Below are 19,469 nucleotides of genomic sequence, written 5' to 3'. Positions count from 1 at the left end.
TTTCTGAAGCGGTGGGATTCAGTAGTATCCTTTGTTAAGAGTATCGGTTGTTAACAGTCAAAATTACAAAAAATTAACTGAAAACTTAAACAATGAAAAATTCCAGGAATTCCAAAAAATTCCCAGATTTTTCCCAGTTTTCTCTCTGATAAAAAAGTTCCCAGTTTTTTTCCGGATCTCCCAATTGTCCCGGGTCATATACACCCTGCCCAAGGCTTGTTCTAGTATATATTAGGTCTTGCAATTGTAGAACTGCAAAACTTCTCAGGAAAAGAATCACTGCCCAAATATGATTTTGTGCAAACTGTAATGTCTCAAGATTAAAGCAAAGAGCATGACACCCAAAAGAGATATAATGTACATAGCGTATACTTTTTTGCTTATCCACTCATTTCAATATCTGATAAGTTTAGGTCTTACGAACTCACAAACTCAAATTCGTCCAGTAACATTTCCTCTTACATTATGATATTTTTGAGGACAATATTCCAAGCTGCTTATCACATGCATTCCTTTAGTTCCTAAGTTATTAAAGGTGTGAACATTTAAACTTTCATAAACTGGGAAGTGGACTTCATCTGTCCACTTACAGTTTAAAACTCACAATCAGTCTATGTTATTTTTCAGTTTCACTGGACAGCAAACTGTTTACAGAAACAGTGGACAGAAGAATAAGTGCAAATGGTTGGATTGCAATAAACATATTCAACCTCTCAGCAAAAAACAAACTGGAGCAAATAGGGAGCATTATGATGGGTACAGGAATTACTGAACTCAAAGTTGGTCACAGCAAGACCCAACACTGTAACACCCAAACACACCAAAAATAAATGCAAAATATATCTGTTTAAAGCAGCAGATAAAAATTACCTTTATGCCTCCCTAAGAGAAAGCCTCCATTCTTTTTGAACTAACCTTGTAAGTATAGACCTGATGTCGCTTAGATTCAAAGAAATAGTATTGACAGCACTGGAGAGATTTATACCATTTAAATTAATAAGAGATGGGATGCATCACTTAAGTTGCATGAACACACAGACAGGAAAAGTTAATGGTTTAAATTAATAAACATCTTGTTGCTACATGAAAAGCACAGCTTTCATATATAATATTGTTCTCGATGATTAATAAGCTGTCAGAGAAGCTAAGCTTTCACTTGTAACGTTGATCTTTTTTGCGTGTGTTACTCTGAGATACATCATGCAAATGTGCCAATAAAATGTTTAATAATGACATAAATGTCTGATCTTCTGTGCTCGAAATTCTTCTAAATGATTCATCATCAAAGAGTTGATTTTTAAATGAGAGTCAAATTCTCCGTCATTTAAGAAATTCGTCGTACATTCTCGCACATAGTTCATCTTGCATAAAAGTAAATTTACTTTGAATGTAATGCTTTTCAAACCAGCTGCAATATTTTCCCGCGACCTGTTAGAAATAGGTTCATTTCAGCAGTTGCCAGAGAGCGCCATGTAACAGTCGTCACCACACTTGCGCAGCTAAGATGGAATATCCTTTGTCACAGTATCGGTTCCCATCAGTCAAAATTACAAAAATTTAACTGAATAATAAAACAATGAATAATTCCCAGAATTCTAAAAAATCCTGGGTTTTTCCCAGTTTTCTCCCAGATGAAAAAATTCCCGGGTTTTTCCCGGACCTCCCTGTTGTCCTGAGTCGTATACACCCTGTCACAATTGACAAAATCATAGAGTAAAACATTGCTGTCATTCTGCAAGGAAGTGTTTTAGGTGCTCTGATTTTTCTTATCTACATAAATAGTTTAGAAGACAACTTGAGCAGCCATATTTCATTCTTTGGAGAAGCTGTCATTTACCATCTAGTAAAATCGTCACAAGATCAAAATCAATTGGAAAATTATTTGGACACAATATTTGTACAGCACGAAAAGTAGCAAATGACAATAATAATGGAATGAGTGAGGTCATCCACAAGAGTACTAAAAGGAATCCATTAAATTTCAGTTACTGCGGTAACAACTTAAATTGGAATGATTGCATAGATAATGTAGTGGAGAAGGCAAAGAATGTTATATTGGCAGAAGACAGACAGTGCAACAGGTCTACTAAAGAAACTACCTACACTGCACTTGTCCATCCTCCACTTGAGCACTGCAGTACAATATCCCTCCTCAGATAACACTGATGGAGAACATAAAAAAAGTTCAAAGCAGGGCAGCTTATTTGTATTATCACAAAATAGAGGAGAGCTAGTTATGGATATAGGGAGAAAATCAGGACAGCAATCATTGAAACAAATGCGCTTTTTGTTGCAGCAGTATTTTTTCATGAAATTCGATCTCCAATGTTCTCCTTCAAATGCAAAAATATTTTGTTAATACCAACCTGCAGAGGGAGGAATGATCATTGTAATAAAATAAAAGCAATCAGAGTTCATATGGAAAGATTTAAGTGTGTGTTTTTTCCCATGCTCTGTTCAAAAGTGGAACGGTGGAGAAACAGTGTGAAAGTGGTTTGTTGAACCCTCTGTCAGGCACTAGAGTGTGAATTTCAGAGCAATCCTGTAGATGCAAATGCATATGTAGACTGTTACAGCAGCACCTATCAATGAAATGTACTGTTATTGTGGCAGTAAATTATTCTGTTATGTAAATAAGTCTCATATCTTTTTGTGGACTTCCTCTAACATTATTTCATTAAGTTACAATGAATTTTTCATCTTCACTTTTTCTGTAACTTTTGGATCAGCTACTATTAAGATATTCCCTCATCATGAAGTCCAAGACGAATAAATATGATGATTTTGAGTACTAGGCGTCAATAAAATGTGTAATTAAATTATCTTGGTATGTTCTCTCTCCTACACTGTGACGCAAAGTGAACCCCCTTCCTTTCTTTAATAAATAAAAAAAGCAATTTCATGTTGTCCAGTTCCTAATAGATGATGAAGCGATATTGTTCCAATTATGTATTCAGTACTTCCTAACAACTAGGACAATTCCTATCACAGATTTCAGAGTGATCTCTAATGAACAAATTATCAGTTTTCTTCAATACGAAGATGATAGTAAGTACATTAAAATTCCCTTTATCTTCAAAGTTCTTTTTCCGATTCATTGCTGAAGTCTTATGAAATCATAATGTTCACAGTTTAATAGCAGTATTTATATGATTAGCACCAGTGAAATATGGAGGATGGAATATTGTCTGCATATGTAGACAGGGAACTTCTCAAAAATAGAAGGGGCATTGAGGAACAGGCCGAAAACAAAATTTCCTGTCTCTAGTATGTGCCTGTCCACTGTTCAGTGCCTCTTACTATTTCATGTGAGCCTGGTGTACCACATATACTGTAGAAACAGTGGTTGTTTAGGCACATACGGTTTTAGTTTTTAAACTGAGGTGCACAAATGACAACATATATTCCCCAGCCTTACTTTTAAGAATAACATGCTGCACAGATTTTGATGTATTTCCATCACAATGATTTATCATGATATGTTCTAGACTGGAAATAGTGCTGAAATGGCATAACTTTTAATTTCTTCAGTATCATTTGTTTTCTCAACTGTTTTCACCAACCAACCAAAAGTATTAATTCTAACATAATACGCAGGATACAGAATATAATGGACATGCTGTGACGAGTCACAAATAGGCACAACAAGAAGACTGTCACAAAATAAGCTTTCGGTCAACCACACACACAACACAACACACACAGAGATGACTGCAGCTCTAGCAGTTGAAGCCACATTATGAGCAGCAGCAGCAGCAGCAGTGCATGATGGGAGAGGCAACTGGGTGGGGGGTATGGAAGAGGCTGGGGCTCAGAGGGAGGGATAGCAGGGTAGGGGCAGGGGTGGGGGTGGGGGTGGGGGTGGGGATGACGAAGTGTTGCTGGGACGCACGCAGGGATGAGGTGGAGAGAGTAGGGCAGCTAGGTGCAGTCAGGTGGTTAGATGGAGACCATTGGGGGGGGGGGGGGGGGGGGGAGGGGAGGGAGGGGGGGGAGGGAGGGGAAGGGGGGGGGGGGAGGAGTAGCGGGAAAGGAGAGAAGTAAAGGACTGGGTGTGTGTAGGATAAAGAACTGTGTAGTGCTGGAATGGGAACAGGGAAGGGGAGCTAGATGTGAGGACAATAACTAATGAAGGTTGAGGCCAAGAGAGTTATGGGAATGTAGGATATCTTGCAGGGAGAGTTCCCATCTGCACAATTCGGAGAGCTGATGTTGGTGAGAAGGAACCATTTGACACTGGCTGTGAAGCAGTCACTGATATGAAGAATGCTGTGTTGAGCAGTGTGGTCAGCAACAGGGTGTTCGAGTTGTTTCTTGGCCACAGCTTGTCAGTGGTCATTCATGTGGACAGACACCAGCTTTTCGTAATTATATGGGAGCTCTCCTTTCAATATATCCTATGTTCCTGTAACACTCCTGGCCTCAACCTTTGTTAGTCATTGTTGCACCCATCTAGCCCATTCCCTGTTCTCATTCTGGCACTACATAGCTCTCTGTTCCACGAACACTCAGTATTTTTACTTCTCTCCTTTTCCACTAACACCCTCCCCCCACCCTCTGTCTAACCTCCCGACTGCAACTACCTGCCATGTCCCCTCTCCACCTCATCCCTGCACGCTCCCCAGCAGCACTTCACAGCCCCCCCTTCCCCCCCCCCTCCCAGACCCTCTTATACCTCATGCCTCTCCCTCCCAGCCCCAGTCCCAGCCCCAGCCCCAGACTACTCCTTACCCCCACCCTGTTGCCTCTCCCGTCATGCACTGCTGCTGCTGCCGGTGATAGTGTGGCTTCAGCTACCAGAGACTGTGGTCGTGTACGTGCGAGTTGCATTTGTTTGTTTATTTGTGTGTGTGTGTGTGTGTGTGTGTGTGTGTGTGTGTGTGTGTGTGTGTGTTTTTGTGTTTTGACAAAGGCTTTGTTGGCCGAAAGCTTATTCTGTGACAGTGTTGTTGTCCCCATCTGAGACTCAGCATTTCCCCTATATGGCAAGTAAAGTTTTGTACAGGACTTTATGGAAACTTCCTACTTTATGTAGTGTACTGGGTAGACATACGAGTAACTACATAGTGTGGTTAGTTTTGTGTTTCCGATTTGACTTTTAAAGAACAACATCTGCACTCTGTGTCTGTCACCGCTGCATGAATGATTTATCTTTTCACTGGATCTGATTATTGATGAATTCCTCAATTGTTTATACACTTCTGGTAAGCATCACTTTAAACTAAAAAGTTAGTTCTCTACAACATAGTTGCAATAAAAACAAAAATTCTAGACAGAATAAACTGTGTGTTAAAAGATGTACCACACGGACTCAAACCTGGAATATTGAGTATTTTCTGCCAATTTCTTTATGAAGAAGTTCCCTGAGTCATTTATCCTTTATTCTGCAAACCTCCACAAATTCTCTTTACACATTTTCTGCATAATTTCTTTTATCATCATCATCAAACTTTTTACTGAGCAATTTGTCATTCTCACCTGTTTCCATAGCTTTCAAACACACAGTTTGATGATTAAAGACAGCATTAAAAAGCTAGGGCAGTTTGCAACTCATAAAACAAAAAATGAAATTAATGGCACCCAAACATTATTAGGCTACTTGCACATCATTTAACATGTTAAACACAAAAACAGGGCCATATAATAAGAACAAATGAATACACATCAGCGTTTTACACTACTGTGAGCACATGGCAATACAATCACAATGAAATGCAAACTCAAAAAATTGGGTACAGCATACGCTCACACTCAACAATTGCATACTTCAATCACATAAAATATTTTTAAGTGTTTTGTACTTATGCTACTGCCAATAAATCCCAGTCAACTTCATTTGGTGCCTCAATTTATGTTCAACAATATATTCACGTGATTAATCCCACTATCACACACACACACACACACACACACACACACACACACACACACACACACACACAATAATTTAATTACTGTGTTTTTCAAGAAAAGGTTTCGTATTTAGACATGCTAGATGTGTCCCTTACTCTGAGGGCAAAGAAATACATGAAAAGCAATCACAAAGGAATATTTTTGTCTGTCATTTTCTGTACACTGTGTTCAATTGTTTATACTGGCTACTTACCATGCGAAATGCAACACTGCAATAAAATCAATACACTACATGGGAATAAACGAACAGATACACACACTAACTAAAACTAAGCAAATGATGAAGGAAGCAAAATTAAAATGTAATGCAAATATTATATATACATAACATCTGTATTGCACATGATCAGAGTAACAAATATATATTATCAGTAGAAACAATGAATAAAACAAACACACGCACTTACACATAATATGAAAGAAACTATACATTCAGAACCAAGAAGGGAAAGCATCTAGAAAATACAATTTTCTTGTGGTTTACTTACATCATTATCATCATCCCCACCACCATCAGAGACTATTTTTAGACGCACAAAATTCAAGCACTGTGTAGAATGTATTTATCAGCCTTGCTGTACACCAGATATCTTCTGAACACCAATGCAGATATGTTTGTCAAATTTCACAACAATAAATATTATTATAATGCTGTTCTGCCCACAATCCAAAGCACAGTTTCACACATACACATTTTGAATTATTTTTCAACTTTCTTTAGCCTGAGTTATACTACATTTGGTGTTTATAAATATTATCATAGTCTGTCAAGCACATACAGCGATAATGCTGCATACACAAATGAGAAACTGAAAAAATTGGAAATGCATGACAAATGTTTCCATAATTATTGTTAACCTTCGCATCAAACATTTGCAGTTCACCTTTTGTGAACAAAATCACCTGCATAATTTGAAATATTTCCTCATTTAATATGTCTGTAAGTAACATAAACCTATGCCCCATAGGTTTTTGATACTGACAGAGAACTTTGTTATACAGGTTCTAAGTTTTGATCTGATGATGGCAGTAGCAGAAATAACACAAAAAATAAAGAAATTTATTTCCTTTATTAATTAGCAGTTCACATCTTATTTTGCCATAAAAGTGAATTACAGCAGAATAATTAATTCTAAATTCAAAAAAAATAGGGGGTGGGGTAAGAGGCTAGTTGTTATATTCAGAGAGAGAGAGAGAGAGAGAGAGAGAGAGAGAGAGAGAGAGTGATAAAATGATATGTGGGTAGTACAGAAGAACACTCCTGAATGAGGTGAATTCCTGTAATTCACTAGGGGTACAGCACTGTTAATAAAAGACAGACATCAGTAGCAGACAAACTGGAAAGTTGAATAATACTGGTGAGTGCTTATCGATATGACTATCTGTACTCTCTTGTTACATTGTCAGTCTGTAATAAGCTATGAAACAAACAGTGAATTAACTATGTATCTTCAAAATGCTACTTGCTCAGTAAATATGCTGTTTTATTGCAAACAATTATTGGTAAGGCGTATAAAGTGACAAATGCATGCACGTGCACTTTGATGATTTGATTCAGTTTGTAGTAATTCCCTTAACATTTCCTTTGAGAATGTACTCAATGAAATATGCAGAAATCTGGATCTTTGAAGACTTGGCACAAAATAACAAAAATTTATGAAATAATAGCATAGTTTTAAAGATGAATAAGAGTGCGATTAAACTGAAGTATAAGAGTGCGATTAAACTGAAGTGTCGCAGATGTATATACAATTTAACACTCAACACTGCTGACACAGTTTGTTGTAGTACACCCTCTTACATTTTTGTCCAGCCAACTTGTTACAAATTTAACTATTGCTTTCAACGAAAACAGTTCAGTATGTCATTTTCGTTCTCAACAACTCCTTTAATTTTCTGCAATTGCTGCGCCCTCCCCCTCCCCTCCGCCCTGCCCAAGAATCCCAAAATTTTAACTACGAAGTCTTAAAAAAAAAAAAAAAAATGATGTGACAATCAATGATCATTTTTTGTGCAATGTACATAAAGAAAGGTCCTGGCAAAATAAGATACAATTTTATATGAACAAAATCTTGTATTTACTTCAAAATGACACCTTAGTTAATTAAGATCTGTAATATGATTGGCAGTAATGTGAACTGCAGCTCTGAATTGCTTTCTTGAAATTGTATTAAAAATAGTGTGTCAAACATTTTACAGAAACATCTGTGCATGCAATTCCATATGCATACAATCACATATTGTGCCAGATCTTAACATTACAGATATTTTCATCTTTGTAGCAAAAGAAAAATACACAAACATGATGCTTCCAGTTTGAATTTTTTTTTGCAGCTGTGATGCTGGTAACATACATTAAATGGCTATCACAAACAATAGTGACTTTCTTTAAAATATTCAAATCTTGAGTATTGTATTGAATTATAGAAGTATTATATTAAATGTAAAATGCTTAAGACAAACTAGGCAAACTGTCTGAGGTATTTAGGACACAGGAATTAGTAAGTACGTGCAGATTTCTTGTATTACAAGGAGCTTGTAGAAATGCATTTGCTCTGGGAAGCCTTAATATAGCAAGGAAGGTATTTAAAGTATTATGTAAAACTATTCCCCCCCCCCCCCCCCAATCACACATCACACACATAGAACTTTTATAGCAACAATATCACATTAAAGTTTTATCATCAACGTCATCTAATACTAATATTTGTTATAATTCATAACAAATTTTTACACAACAAGAAAACTACGAAAATTTAATATTCAGTTAAAATCATGCATTAAAAAATAACAAAAAGTCCAAAACAAAAAGAAAATTTGAAGCAAACTGTGCAGTACCTAAACTGCGACTACGCTAAACAATGTACTTAAGAAACACAAAATAGATAACTGATTTATTCCTACCTTTATTTATTTATTTATTTCTAAAAAGTAATTCACACTTATTGCTTAACAGGTAGTATGTATTTACTACAAATTTTTCTAACAGTTCTAATTTTTCAGTATGACCTGTGAATTTCTGCACTAGGTTTTTAACTTTGAAGTTACAAAAAAATTGCTGGAATAAGGTGAGCACAGATGAGAGTATCTGCGATAAGATCAAAGACAATACTTTCTGAAAATTGTTGCAAATAATAGCATGATGAATAATCGCTAATCGAAGCACAGAAAACTCACTGGACCAAAAGAGGCTCATAAAATCATAAAAACTGAGGGATTCTTCACCAACAATCACTGGAGGGGAGGGGTAAAATGAATGTGTGTGTGTGTGTGTGTGTGTGTGTGTGTGTGTGTGTGTGTGTGTGTGTGAGTGAGTGAGTGAGTGAGTGAGTGAGTGAGAGAGAGAGAGAACCCTCAGGTACATTAGTTAAAAACTACTAGCTTTATGTACCCATTTGTTTCTGTATTTCCTCCATATTAAGGAGTGGTAGTTTGTCCTCAAATCATTAGCTATCTTTCATTCACATATTTCCATTACAATGATGATGATGATGATGATGATGACGATGATAATATTGTTATTGTTAAAAAGAGACATAAAGAGACCCACTATACACAGTAAAGGAAATAATTCTAACAATCTCTAAATCTGGGAGGATAATTCATGCATAGCTTCATATAATGGAAGGCTTCTTACAAATTGAAAGTCCGCTCTTGCATAAATTTAATACATTCTGTTGGTAAGAGACACTTGTCAACAAGTTTATGGAAGGAAGGACAGTAGCTTGAGTTCACCTGATGAAAAGTTCCATCATCATAGACTTTCCTCCCCCCCCCCCCCCCCCCCCCCCATACACATTCAGTTATTGTATCGCAACATGCAGTCAGTCATCTTCTTCCCATTCTGGATGAAGTTCACTACAATAACTTTTTTAGTCACTATCCCTAGACAAAAATAATACCTTTACTTCAAAGTGAACTAATGAGTAAAAAAAAAATTAAAATAAATGTCTTGAGAATACTATGGGAAGCTACATTTGTTTATACTAACAGTTTTCAAACCATGAAGCACTTGTCAATCGTGATGTTTCACTTTGGGTTCTTCCTCTAAAGTTTGAAGAAAATGGGGCAAGCACTTTAGGATTTCGAAGCATCTCAGTAGAAAGCAAGATGTGCTGCACCCTCTTGAGGATGTACTTAAATCAAAAAAAAATTGCTGTGAATTGAAATACTCTGGCTGTGAAAGATATTTTTCTCCATGCAACACAGCTCCAATTGGTATACTGTGGCATGCAAGGAACATCTGCTTTGGCATCAGATGTAAATTAATTGTTACAAACTCAATTATTTACAAAAATGACAAAGAACCAATTTTGGTTTAACTGATCTTCAGAAACAAATGAGGTTTATTATTTTCACTGAATAAATGCATGTGTTGCTGCCCTGTCAAATTATCTTATATGTTGTATGGTCTCATAAAGGTCAAGTATGTGTTCATAAATGAAATTTAGCCAACAAGTCACAAACAGTTCACTGTTTACAAACACAGCTCTCCATGAAAACAATGTATCATCTTCTGTAATACAAAAAAATAAACTTGTGTTCCCAAAAACATTGCTATTTATTTACTATGATGCACACAAATGCTCATTACCTCCTCTAGGTAGCCACCACCATGTATTAAAACACTATATTCAATAAAATGATGAAATGCCTATACATTTTATGCCTTTTCAGCAGCTTGTACTGCAATTTCATCATTTATTTCCTGAAGTAGCTTCTCATTCACTCCCATGAAGCTACCCGATCTTCCTTCCAGATTTTCCACAGTCATAAAGACTCAATATTTACAAATTCACACCAACAATCTTGCATGCTGATCTCTCACTCATGGCAACACTCATTAATCAGTATATATCTTTGTGATTCATGACCATCACATGATCGCCCTAGGATAAAGTTATGCAATCTGATTTCCTCCTCATTCACTCTCTTGGTGCTGCAAATACATACAGCTTGCACATACACTGTTCACTCTGAATGGAACTCAAAAACCCTTATTTGTCATGCAGCTTACGGCCATGGTGGAAAACAATTCAAAACCTGTTGTTTTCAGCATGCCAATAATTGTCACACAAGAAGCACTTTATCTTTTGGAGGGTAAAAAAAAGCATACTTTGTGTGAAGAGGATTTAAGCTTTCGAGAGTCAAGATACCCTCATTTCCCATCACCAGTTTGAGAACAGTATCATTCATCCCACACTGACAATCAAGCTGAGGAAGCTGGGCAAGCGTATGTACACAATGACTTACTAAAATTTACTGTTTGTTGACTAACATTACTGTCATTCAGATATACTCCGTCAACTGTTTCACATATCTAAGAAATTCGACATGAAAGCATTTGGTCCCATTGATTTTTCATTTTCATTCAACACAATAATTTTCATCTTCCTCATTTACATGCTTTATATTATTGCACTTGAGTCGAGTCAAAATTACCTTATTGATAAGAGTAATTATATTTTGGAATATATGGTATTTGAATTACATTTGCTGGATGTAGAAAAACTTTTGCTTATTTCATGTTTCAAAGTCAACAGCAAGCTGAATGATGAAGTCTTTTAGGGTTTCCCAACCGTATGATGACTTCACTGACATGAGTGATTTTTCAGGTTTGTAAGCTAATGCAATTTAGCTCCTATGATGACGAGTTTCCTGGCAACAGTGAGTAGCATATTTTACAAGATCCCTTTCTGTAGTTCCACTGGCTTGAGGTTATACAAACAGGTGAACTGTTCAACTTCACTGCCTTTGTCCCTTGTTTATAACACAAAATATGTTTCTTTAAAGTGCCATTTAAGCATCACTTTTCTTTAAAGTGCCATTTATGCATCACTTTTCTTTAAAGTGCCATTTAAGCATCACTTATCTTTAAAGTGCCATTTAAGCATCACTTATCTTTAAGTTTGTTTCCTTTCCTTTAAAATTGTTGTTAGCTATTTAAATAAAACATTTATCATAAGTGTCAAAATTTCTTAACAGTCCATTCACAAGTTTATATTGTCTAGTTATTCACCAGGAAGATTAATTTGGAAATAAAAAAGCTGTCTCCTAATAAGGTATCTATCTATTCTAGTAAAACTATGTAATAGGTCAATTATCCTGGTGATTTCGGTATGACGTGTTATTTATTTGGCTTTCATTGAGGCTGTAAGAGAAGAGAGAAGAGACTGTTTTTGAATGAAGTACTTTTGTCACCACCACCACTGGAAGTTAACAGACCTCTGGACACTGTTATGTAAACAAATTACATAGAAATTTGCCCAATCATAAAAATCTAGCAGACATATAACCACGTGAAAGCAGTCTGAATAAAATATGGGAATCAACAGTGGTTCAAAACCAATGTTCAGAGAAAGAAAGAGTAAAGTTCAGCAAATTTATTAAAATTGCTGGGGAAGGATTGCATGTATTCATTCGGAAGGTCTTCCACTAGTAAATAACTCTCTTTACTTCTCAATCTCTCAATCATCTATACCTTTTTTGACATCCATGTCTCTCAAGGACTGGCATTTCAGCTTACACAGCAGGCCTTTATCGAGAACATTTTCTCACAAAATTGAGATAATTTGGTGCCCACCACCCTTCCATTTTTCCACACTAGTGACCTATCATTTGGTGCTCTCCCCTTTTCTTCCCTACCACATACATTGTCAATCCTTGAGTCCTTGGAAAGGGCTTTAAAACTAAATTTAAATCTAGTGACTGTGGAAGAGTGAGTGTGTGTGTGTGTGTGTGTGTGTGTGTGTGTGTGTGTGTGTGTGTGTGTGTGTGTGTGTTTTCCTCCAGCCATCTTCCGTCCCCTTCAACTTTTCTTCCAGAAGAATTGTTGATCCTACCACCGCTTGTCGAGTCAATTTTTAAATTATCCAATTATATTACAATTACATACGTTAATATTTATGAAAAGGTTTGAACAATGAGTACCTGTGACAGCTCAGGACAATCAAGACTCTACAACAGACCAGTAACATGTTTCAACCCTCTCATTGCTTTCCAAAGGACCACTTGTATTACGGAGAAAATTTGTGCCCCAGTAGACAAAATTTTTATAACACACAGCCAATATACCTACATATGAACAACAACACAATATGTAACATAAAAACTGAAATGTCTTGAGTTAGAGAGAAAAATCACAGGAGGCACTGTGCAGTACAGAATGCATTTATTAATCAATAATCATTAATTATTGTAAAAAGAGAAAGGAAGAGTATGGTTTAAAAACACACTGATGAGTGTGTTAGTGCCACAACACGAACATGGACTGGAGGAAAGAAGTTTTATTTTTTACAGATTTACCATCGTAACATCAGCATTAACTATTGCAGACAAAAATGGAAAAACAAATGAGAATGACCAGGCGAAATTTAAAAACACAACAAAAGAAAGAGGCTCACAGAAATGTGCAAATGCAAATTTGATTAGGACTACTCCTATGCCAGTGTTAGTTTCTCTATAACAAAGGAGATACAACAGAACAAAGCAAAATGTATGTGAACAGTGCCAAAGTGACTGGATTTGTTACAAAGCCAATTAGACAAAAATCTATTCTCCGTGTTTCGGTTGGTGTTCAACAACAAATATCACTGTATGGCACAATAACTGAAGTACCTCCATTTAAGTACACCCCTACATTCTAAAAATTATGCCTTGCTTTCAAAATATCTAATACATTTTGTTTACTTAGGTATCTTGTCAAATTATCTATCAAATAAGGCATATGCATCACTGTAGACATTATTCACTAAGAGGATAAACAGAAAATATGACAGTCTTGTTACAAGATTTTAAATGCACATCATCTTAAATACACCTTTTGATAGCATGGAAAACATCTGGAATGGTTGTTCTGCTTTCTGTACACACCCTGAGGACATTCATCTCATATCAGAGGCTGTTTTAATGACGACCTGAAACTACTGTTGATAACTAGAAAAAAGTGTAGCATTTACCACCTCAACAACAACAAGCCTTTAAGAAATAAAGCCAAAGGTTGGATTGGACAAAGCTGCAGCAGAAAAACTGCCTTTGAATTTTTTTAAGGAACCTCCCTGCTGTTCTAGTGAACTGATTTGCCTCGAAATTTGAATCTGGTTGTCTGCACGGATAGTTGGGAAACTATATGTTTCAAATCCGAGTCCTGTTACTTAACCCCTTTGCTCACTTTCATAATAGGGAGACAGTGATATAGTATCAAATTCCACAATACTGGAGACAAGTTCTCATGAGAAATGTGTTAACAGCCGGAGGGTGAAAAGTATACACAACTGACATTAAATCACATTTTGGACTAAATTTCTTGAGTTTTGCACCACATTCATGAAGATCATTTCCATAATTACTGTTCAAGAAGCTAATTATCGCTGCTTTTGCTGGGTCATCTTAACCAATTGTAATAGTATGTACTGTCAAATAAAAGAACATTGTCCCAAGGTGGCACTACAAACATTAGCAGCTTCTGGTTTCTTCTATAAAATCTTTTATGTCAACCTTGAGTGTGAACTGTTAGTAACATTTCCTTACTTCTCCACTGTGGCTCCTCACACGATCTTTAACTACGAGCTATCTTACTGTGGCTCCCAGTTATCATATACCCATGTCTCTCTTCTTTGCCCTTACAGCCAATTGTTTCAATTCTTGTCTTCAGAGGTTTCAGAGCATCTCTAATGCTTGTCTAACTCAGTGACTACTTAAGAGAGCAGGTTGCACACAAGCTTCTTCACAAAACAAAATGTCATTGCGGTATGAAAATTATTTATTTTTCTCCTCTGATCAGTTTCTGCAGACTGAAAAATTCACTAGAAAGATTGTATATCAACTCTGTCCATCTATCTGCAGTTGTGATTGTGATTGTGGCGGCAGGTCAACAGGTGAAATTGGGAAGTTAAAAAAGTACCAGTTCCACAAGTATTTAAAGTACAAAAAATGTAACAATATTAAAGTAGAAAGAAGATTATTGTGCATAATAGCACTATGCATGGGATTAGAAAACATAGTTGTGATTGCTTTTGTGGAGATATTCTTAAGAAGCAAGATATGACAGGGTTTAAGATAAGATGGTTAATTGCAAACGTGTGGGTGTAATAATGAAGCATGAGAGTAGCAGTTGTACAATTTTAATTAACAGAACATTAATTACCCAAAATTATTTATGTACAAATTGGCATACTTGGTCTGTTTACCTCCTTCCTCACAATTTTCATTCTACTGGGACAGAATAGAGATGCAATGGTTCTGCAAATAACTACATGCTTGAAATAGGAACTAATTATTAATAAACACAATTATCCATACATCCATATAAGTTGGAATATTCTACTCAGAAAACAGAATAGTATGAAAGACTGGTTTATCGCCTTAATGACTGCAACAAGAACATTACATGAATAGAGAATCATATTCATAACACAAAGTTGGGTTGGCGAAGGATGCGCAAGTGAAGTAACCATTAGGAGAAGAGTCTCATGCAATTAGGAAAACCAAGGAACTGCAATCCTTCCCATATGTGTGTCTAGTCTCACTGCCATTCCATGATCATTCTTGGTACTTTTATGTCAGGGGCTGCATTCATTGCACCATTTTCTGCCAATAAGGGCAACATTTATTGTTTAAGAAAAAAATTTTCATTAATGAATTGTCTCATTTCTGAAATTTGTGGAATTTTGTTCCATCAGCAGGAGCAAGTCTCAGGAAATGTTGAGACAAAAAAAACTGTTTGGATTCAATACCCTCTTCGTGAGGCTGTTCATTCAGTTCCACATATGTCATTCAGTAATGAACCTAAGTATATGGCAGTTCCATGTGTGTACATTTCTAATTAAATAAAAATTAGAAGACAAATCACATTACCATTGTATACTTTAATATTGTTCACAGGCAAAACGTAGATGAATATATGTAAAGCTGTTAATGAAAATCAAGGAGCTCTAGAGGTCTTATGAAGAAACTACACCACCTTTTTTGCATTGTTGAGAGCAAGAAACTTTCAGAATGAAATATTTAATACGTTTAGTACAAAAGTGGGCTACAATAACATGGTATCACATTAACAATGAGAAAACAGATAATTCATGACTGGGAGTCTCATTACCTTGAAAGCAATATGGGTCACATCTGATCATAGTTTGCAACAAAAAGAATATTATACAGCTTACATGCGTCATAAGAAAGTAACATTGAGGAAAATTAATTTCACATGGTTTTTTACTCATTTACAATATTCTACACATAAAAGAAGGGCTGCTAGGAGATACATTTTCTAGCCCATGTTCTAAATGCAACACATGGAACTAGCCTAGTTGAAGTGCCTGAAGTCATTTTACATTTAATTTTTCTTATTTGGGACACACTGAGTAAATAGGACGGGAGGGTGCAGAGAGCGAAAATAATGGGTGGGGGTGGGGGGGGAGGGGGGGGGGGTGTTGAGAGAGAATCTAAGAATGAGTTCACATTTTCTGTGTTATATACTAAGTAAATTACTCCTTGGCTGATATTTTCACTCTGCTGGGCTCATGATGGTGTCTTGACCACTTTGAAAAAATTTATTCAAAATAATTTAGTTATGCAGTTTACTATTTATTGTCTTTCATGAAATTCATTACACTATATTAAGAAATCTTAGTATGAAATACAAAAATAATGTCCTGTGTCTTATAAAAAAATTTAAGGAAAGAAGGCACTGCTTATTGACAACTTTTAAATTTTAACCTTTCTGTTAGTGACTAATAATTTCCCTGCACAGCATACTGAAACTACAATACAAGTGAAATTTTAACTAAGTTAAAACCTACAAACATTCAAAAGTATTTGCATTTGGTGATATTTTATCATGGTTGGAAAGATGTATGTATTTCCAATGTGATACATATACTATTTTACCATTCCAGTCTACATATGAGCTTGCAGATTATCCTCCCAGCCACAACTGATGACACATCTGACATTGTTTAATTTTGATTAACACATTTTATGAGATTCAAAAAATAATGCACTACCAGGAAAGCTTGTCAAGTGAAGAAATTATTTCTATGGGACAGTAATCAAGATGAATTCTTCATAAAAAAATACAAAGTAATTATATAGAAATATTGAAATATAAATAAAGCATCTAATTTTTATAAAATGCAACTTGACTGTAAAAATAATTAAAATATTTTAAATGCTTAGAAAAATGCTGTCAATAGTTCTGTTAACTTTTCTCTACTATGCTGTGACTTAAATATAATGCAAAAGGCATTTCAAGAATCCTACTACATGCATCAGAAAATATCTCTATGTAATTAGTTTTATTTTTATAAAAGAGGTACTCCAGGCAGTTTCATGTAATAGAAATGAGATGAAAAACTGCTCACTGCCATGCAGCAGTAGTGGTACTAGTACTTCTAGTTGCCTCACCACCATGCTATGGCAGCAGACTGTTACATTAATGATTTGCTGTTTTATATTGCTAAACTAATAAGGTAGAAGCAACTTCGAATCTACATTTTTAATGAATGTTTTGTATTTTAATTATACACAACACAATACAGAATAATGTAAAAAAAAAAGGCATTGCAGTTTTCAATGTAACTAGTGAGTAATTAGGCATTTTATTCTTTTCTTTAAAACTGTACAAACATGTTCAGACTTCCCCAGAAAGCCAATTATGGAGAAAAAGGTATTACCTGTCTAGTTGACAGAGAACCGACAGGTTTTAAATAGTATGAATAACTTGATAAATTTACAGGAGGCATAAAACAATAGGAACTTCATTATTATTTATGCTATTGAGCAGCAGCAAGTATAATGAAACATGATTACATTTCAACATCCAAGTTTTAAACATAATTATTTCCAACACTGCCTTTTAACAAATATCATAAAACTGGATTTATTAGCCCACCATATGAACTGCCAGCTATAAGAAGTATTCTGTATTATTACAATCATCTGCTTTCAAAGCAAGAATATTCAAATATTTATCACACTTTTTCATATTGCTATCAACATTTTCAAATTATATATTACAAAATTATTGTTGTTGTAATGAAAATATCATAATTTACTCTCATTTTAACTAATTTACTACTATACATTAATTACACAATGTCCTGAACATTTCATCAGTAATCCAAACAAGGGACAGAAAACACACACACCCGAGCATGTAAGGTAGAGTTTCCTCGCAAAGCCAGCTGATGTCATCACACTTCAAGACTTCCCAGTGCAAAATGTTGTAAATACCTACCAAAACTAATACTTTATGAAATTGATTCCTGCACTGTAACATTGTTTACAAATGCTCTCCCTTAACAGATTTTCAGGCACAACAGACTTTAGGGACGTGGGGTTAACGCAAGCGAGTCTTAGGTAACTATTTCACCAGGCATTCAGCTCAAAGTGACTGCCAAAATAATAATTAAAATGATGGCGACTACTACGAGGCAGATTATTAACAGGATCTTTTTCTGTGAACAAAACAAAAAAATGGGGTAAATTAAAAAGAAGCATTCAAGCAAAATGGTAATATAATGCAAATAGTTAACTCCTTCTTTTTGCCAAAACATGAATGGTGTGACATACTGTACTGTAGAGAAATTAATCACTAAAAACTACAAATTTATCAGTTATTGGTTAAAAAAAAAATGATTTTATCAAAAGGTACTTAAGAGCTGAAAACTATTGTCAAATTGTTGCACTAGCAGGAAGCCATGTGAATGCAAAGCTACTTTCTTACACTTTGATGAATTTATCTTTGTAATACTAGAAGTACTGTCACACCACCCACAAAACCCTTAACTCATGCTCTAAGGAATTACTTATAGAAGGGACCTCCTAATGCAATATGTTTTGTGACTTACATTACTTTTAGTCTAAATTAGAAGTGCATAAAAAGGTGCAATATTAGTGCATTAAATGCAACTGGATGCAAAATACTCTCAATTATATGAGTAGTACTTAATTTTTATTTCAAGAAATATTTCATATTTTACATATCAAAGGAAAATTTGAAAGAGAGCTCAATATGCACAAGTCACAACTAGAACTAAAATGCAAACAATTGAGAAGTATTCAGAATATATATTATGAAGAAGTAACACACATAGTGGTAGTTCTTCAGAGCACTGTGGCTGATGAACTGCAATAAACACATTGTAAAAAAAAAAAAAAAAAAAAAAAAAAAACCAGAACACATTAAAAAACAAGAGATTGATCTAGAGCTCAAAAACATCAGTAAATATTCTGGCACAATTTCACAGGTTTGGTGCTATATTCAGACCATAATGTAGTGTAATCAAAGCACGTTTTTCACTCCAATTCATTTGGGAGAGAAATGCTACATGACTGAATCAATTGCACCTATCAAAATATATGATTCCAGAAGGAATGAGTGAATAACTGTTAACAGGCATGTATTGTTTTTATAAGATCAGAGATAACTGAATACAAACAGATATGGGAAGATGAAAGAAAAATGAAATAAAAAGAAAAAACCTTAATTGTTCTACTGAGAAGTAGTGAAATATCCACAGCATTCAGAAAACAAAATTGAAATAACTACTGAATTTAAG

At 35.3% G+C, this 19,469-nt stretch overlaps 1 protein-coding gene across 4 annotated transcripts in view; it reads right to left on the bottom strand.

Moving 5' to 3' along the window:
• Positions 1–19,469, bottom strand: part of LOC124604224 (syntaxin-1A) — a 344,075-nt gene that overhangs the window by 59,948 nt on the left and 264,658 nt on the right. For 2 of the 4 annotated variants that reach the window (XM_047136461.1, XM_047136462.1), the window contains exon 10: positions 17,489–18,365. The exons of the other annotated variants lie outside the window; for them this stretch is intronic. In XM_047136461.1, coding sequence (XP_046992417.1) covers positions 18,288–18,365 — 78 coding nt within the window. In that variant the 3' untranslated portion in view covers positions 17,489–18,287. Of the gene's footprint in view, positions 1–17,488; positions 18,366–19,469 lie in introns of those variants that run through there. 4 annotated transcript variants of the gene reach the window in all.

The sequence above is a fragment of the Schistocerca americana genome, chromosome 1 (genome assembly GCF_021461395.2).
Source record: "Schistocerca americana isolate TAMUIC-IGC-003095 chromosome 1, iqSchAmer2.1, whole genome shotgun sequence".
NCBI lineage: Eukaryota > Metazoa > Arthropoda > Insecta > Orthoptera > Acrididae > Schistocerca > Schistocerca americana.
Note: the sequence above shows the minus strand (reverse complement) of the source record. Positions and strands in the feature narration are given on the sequence as shown.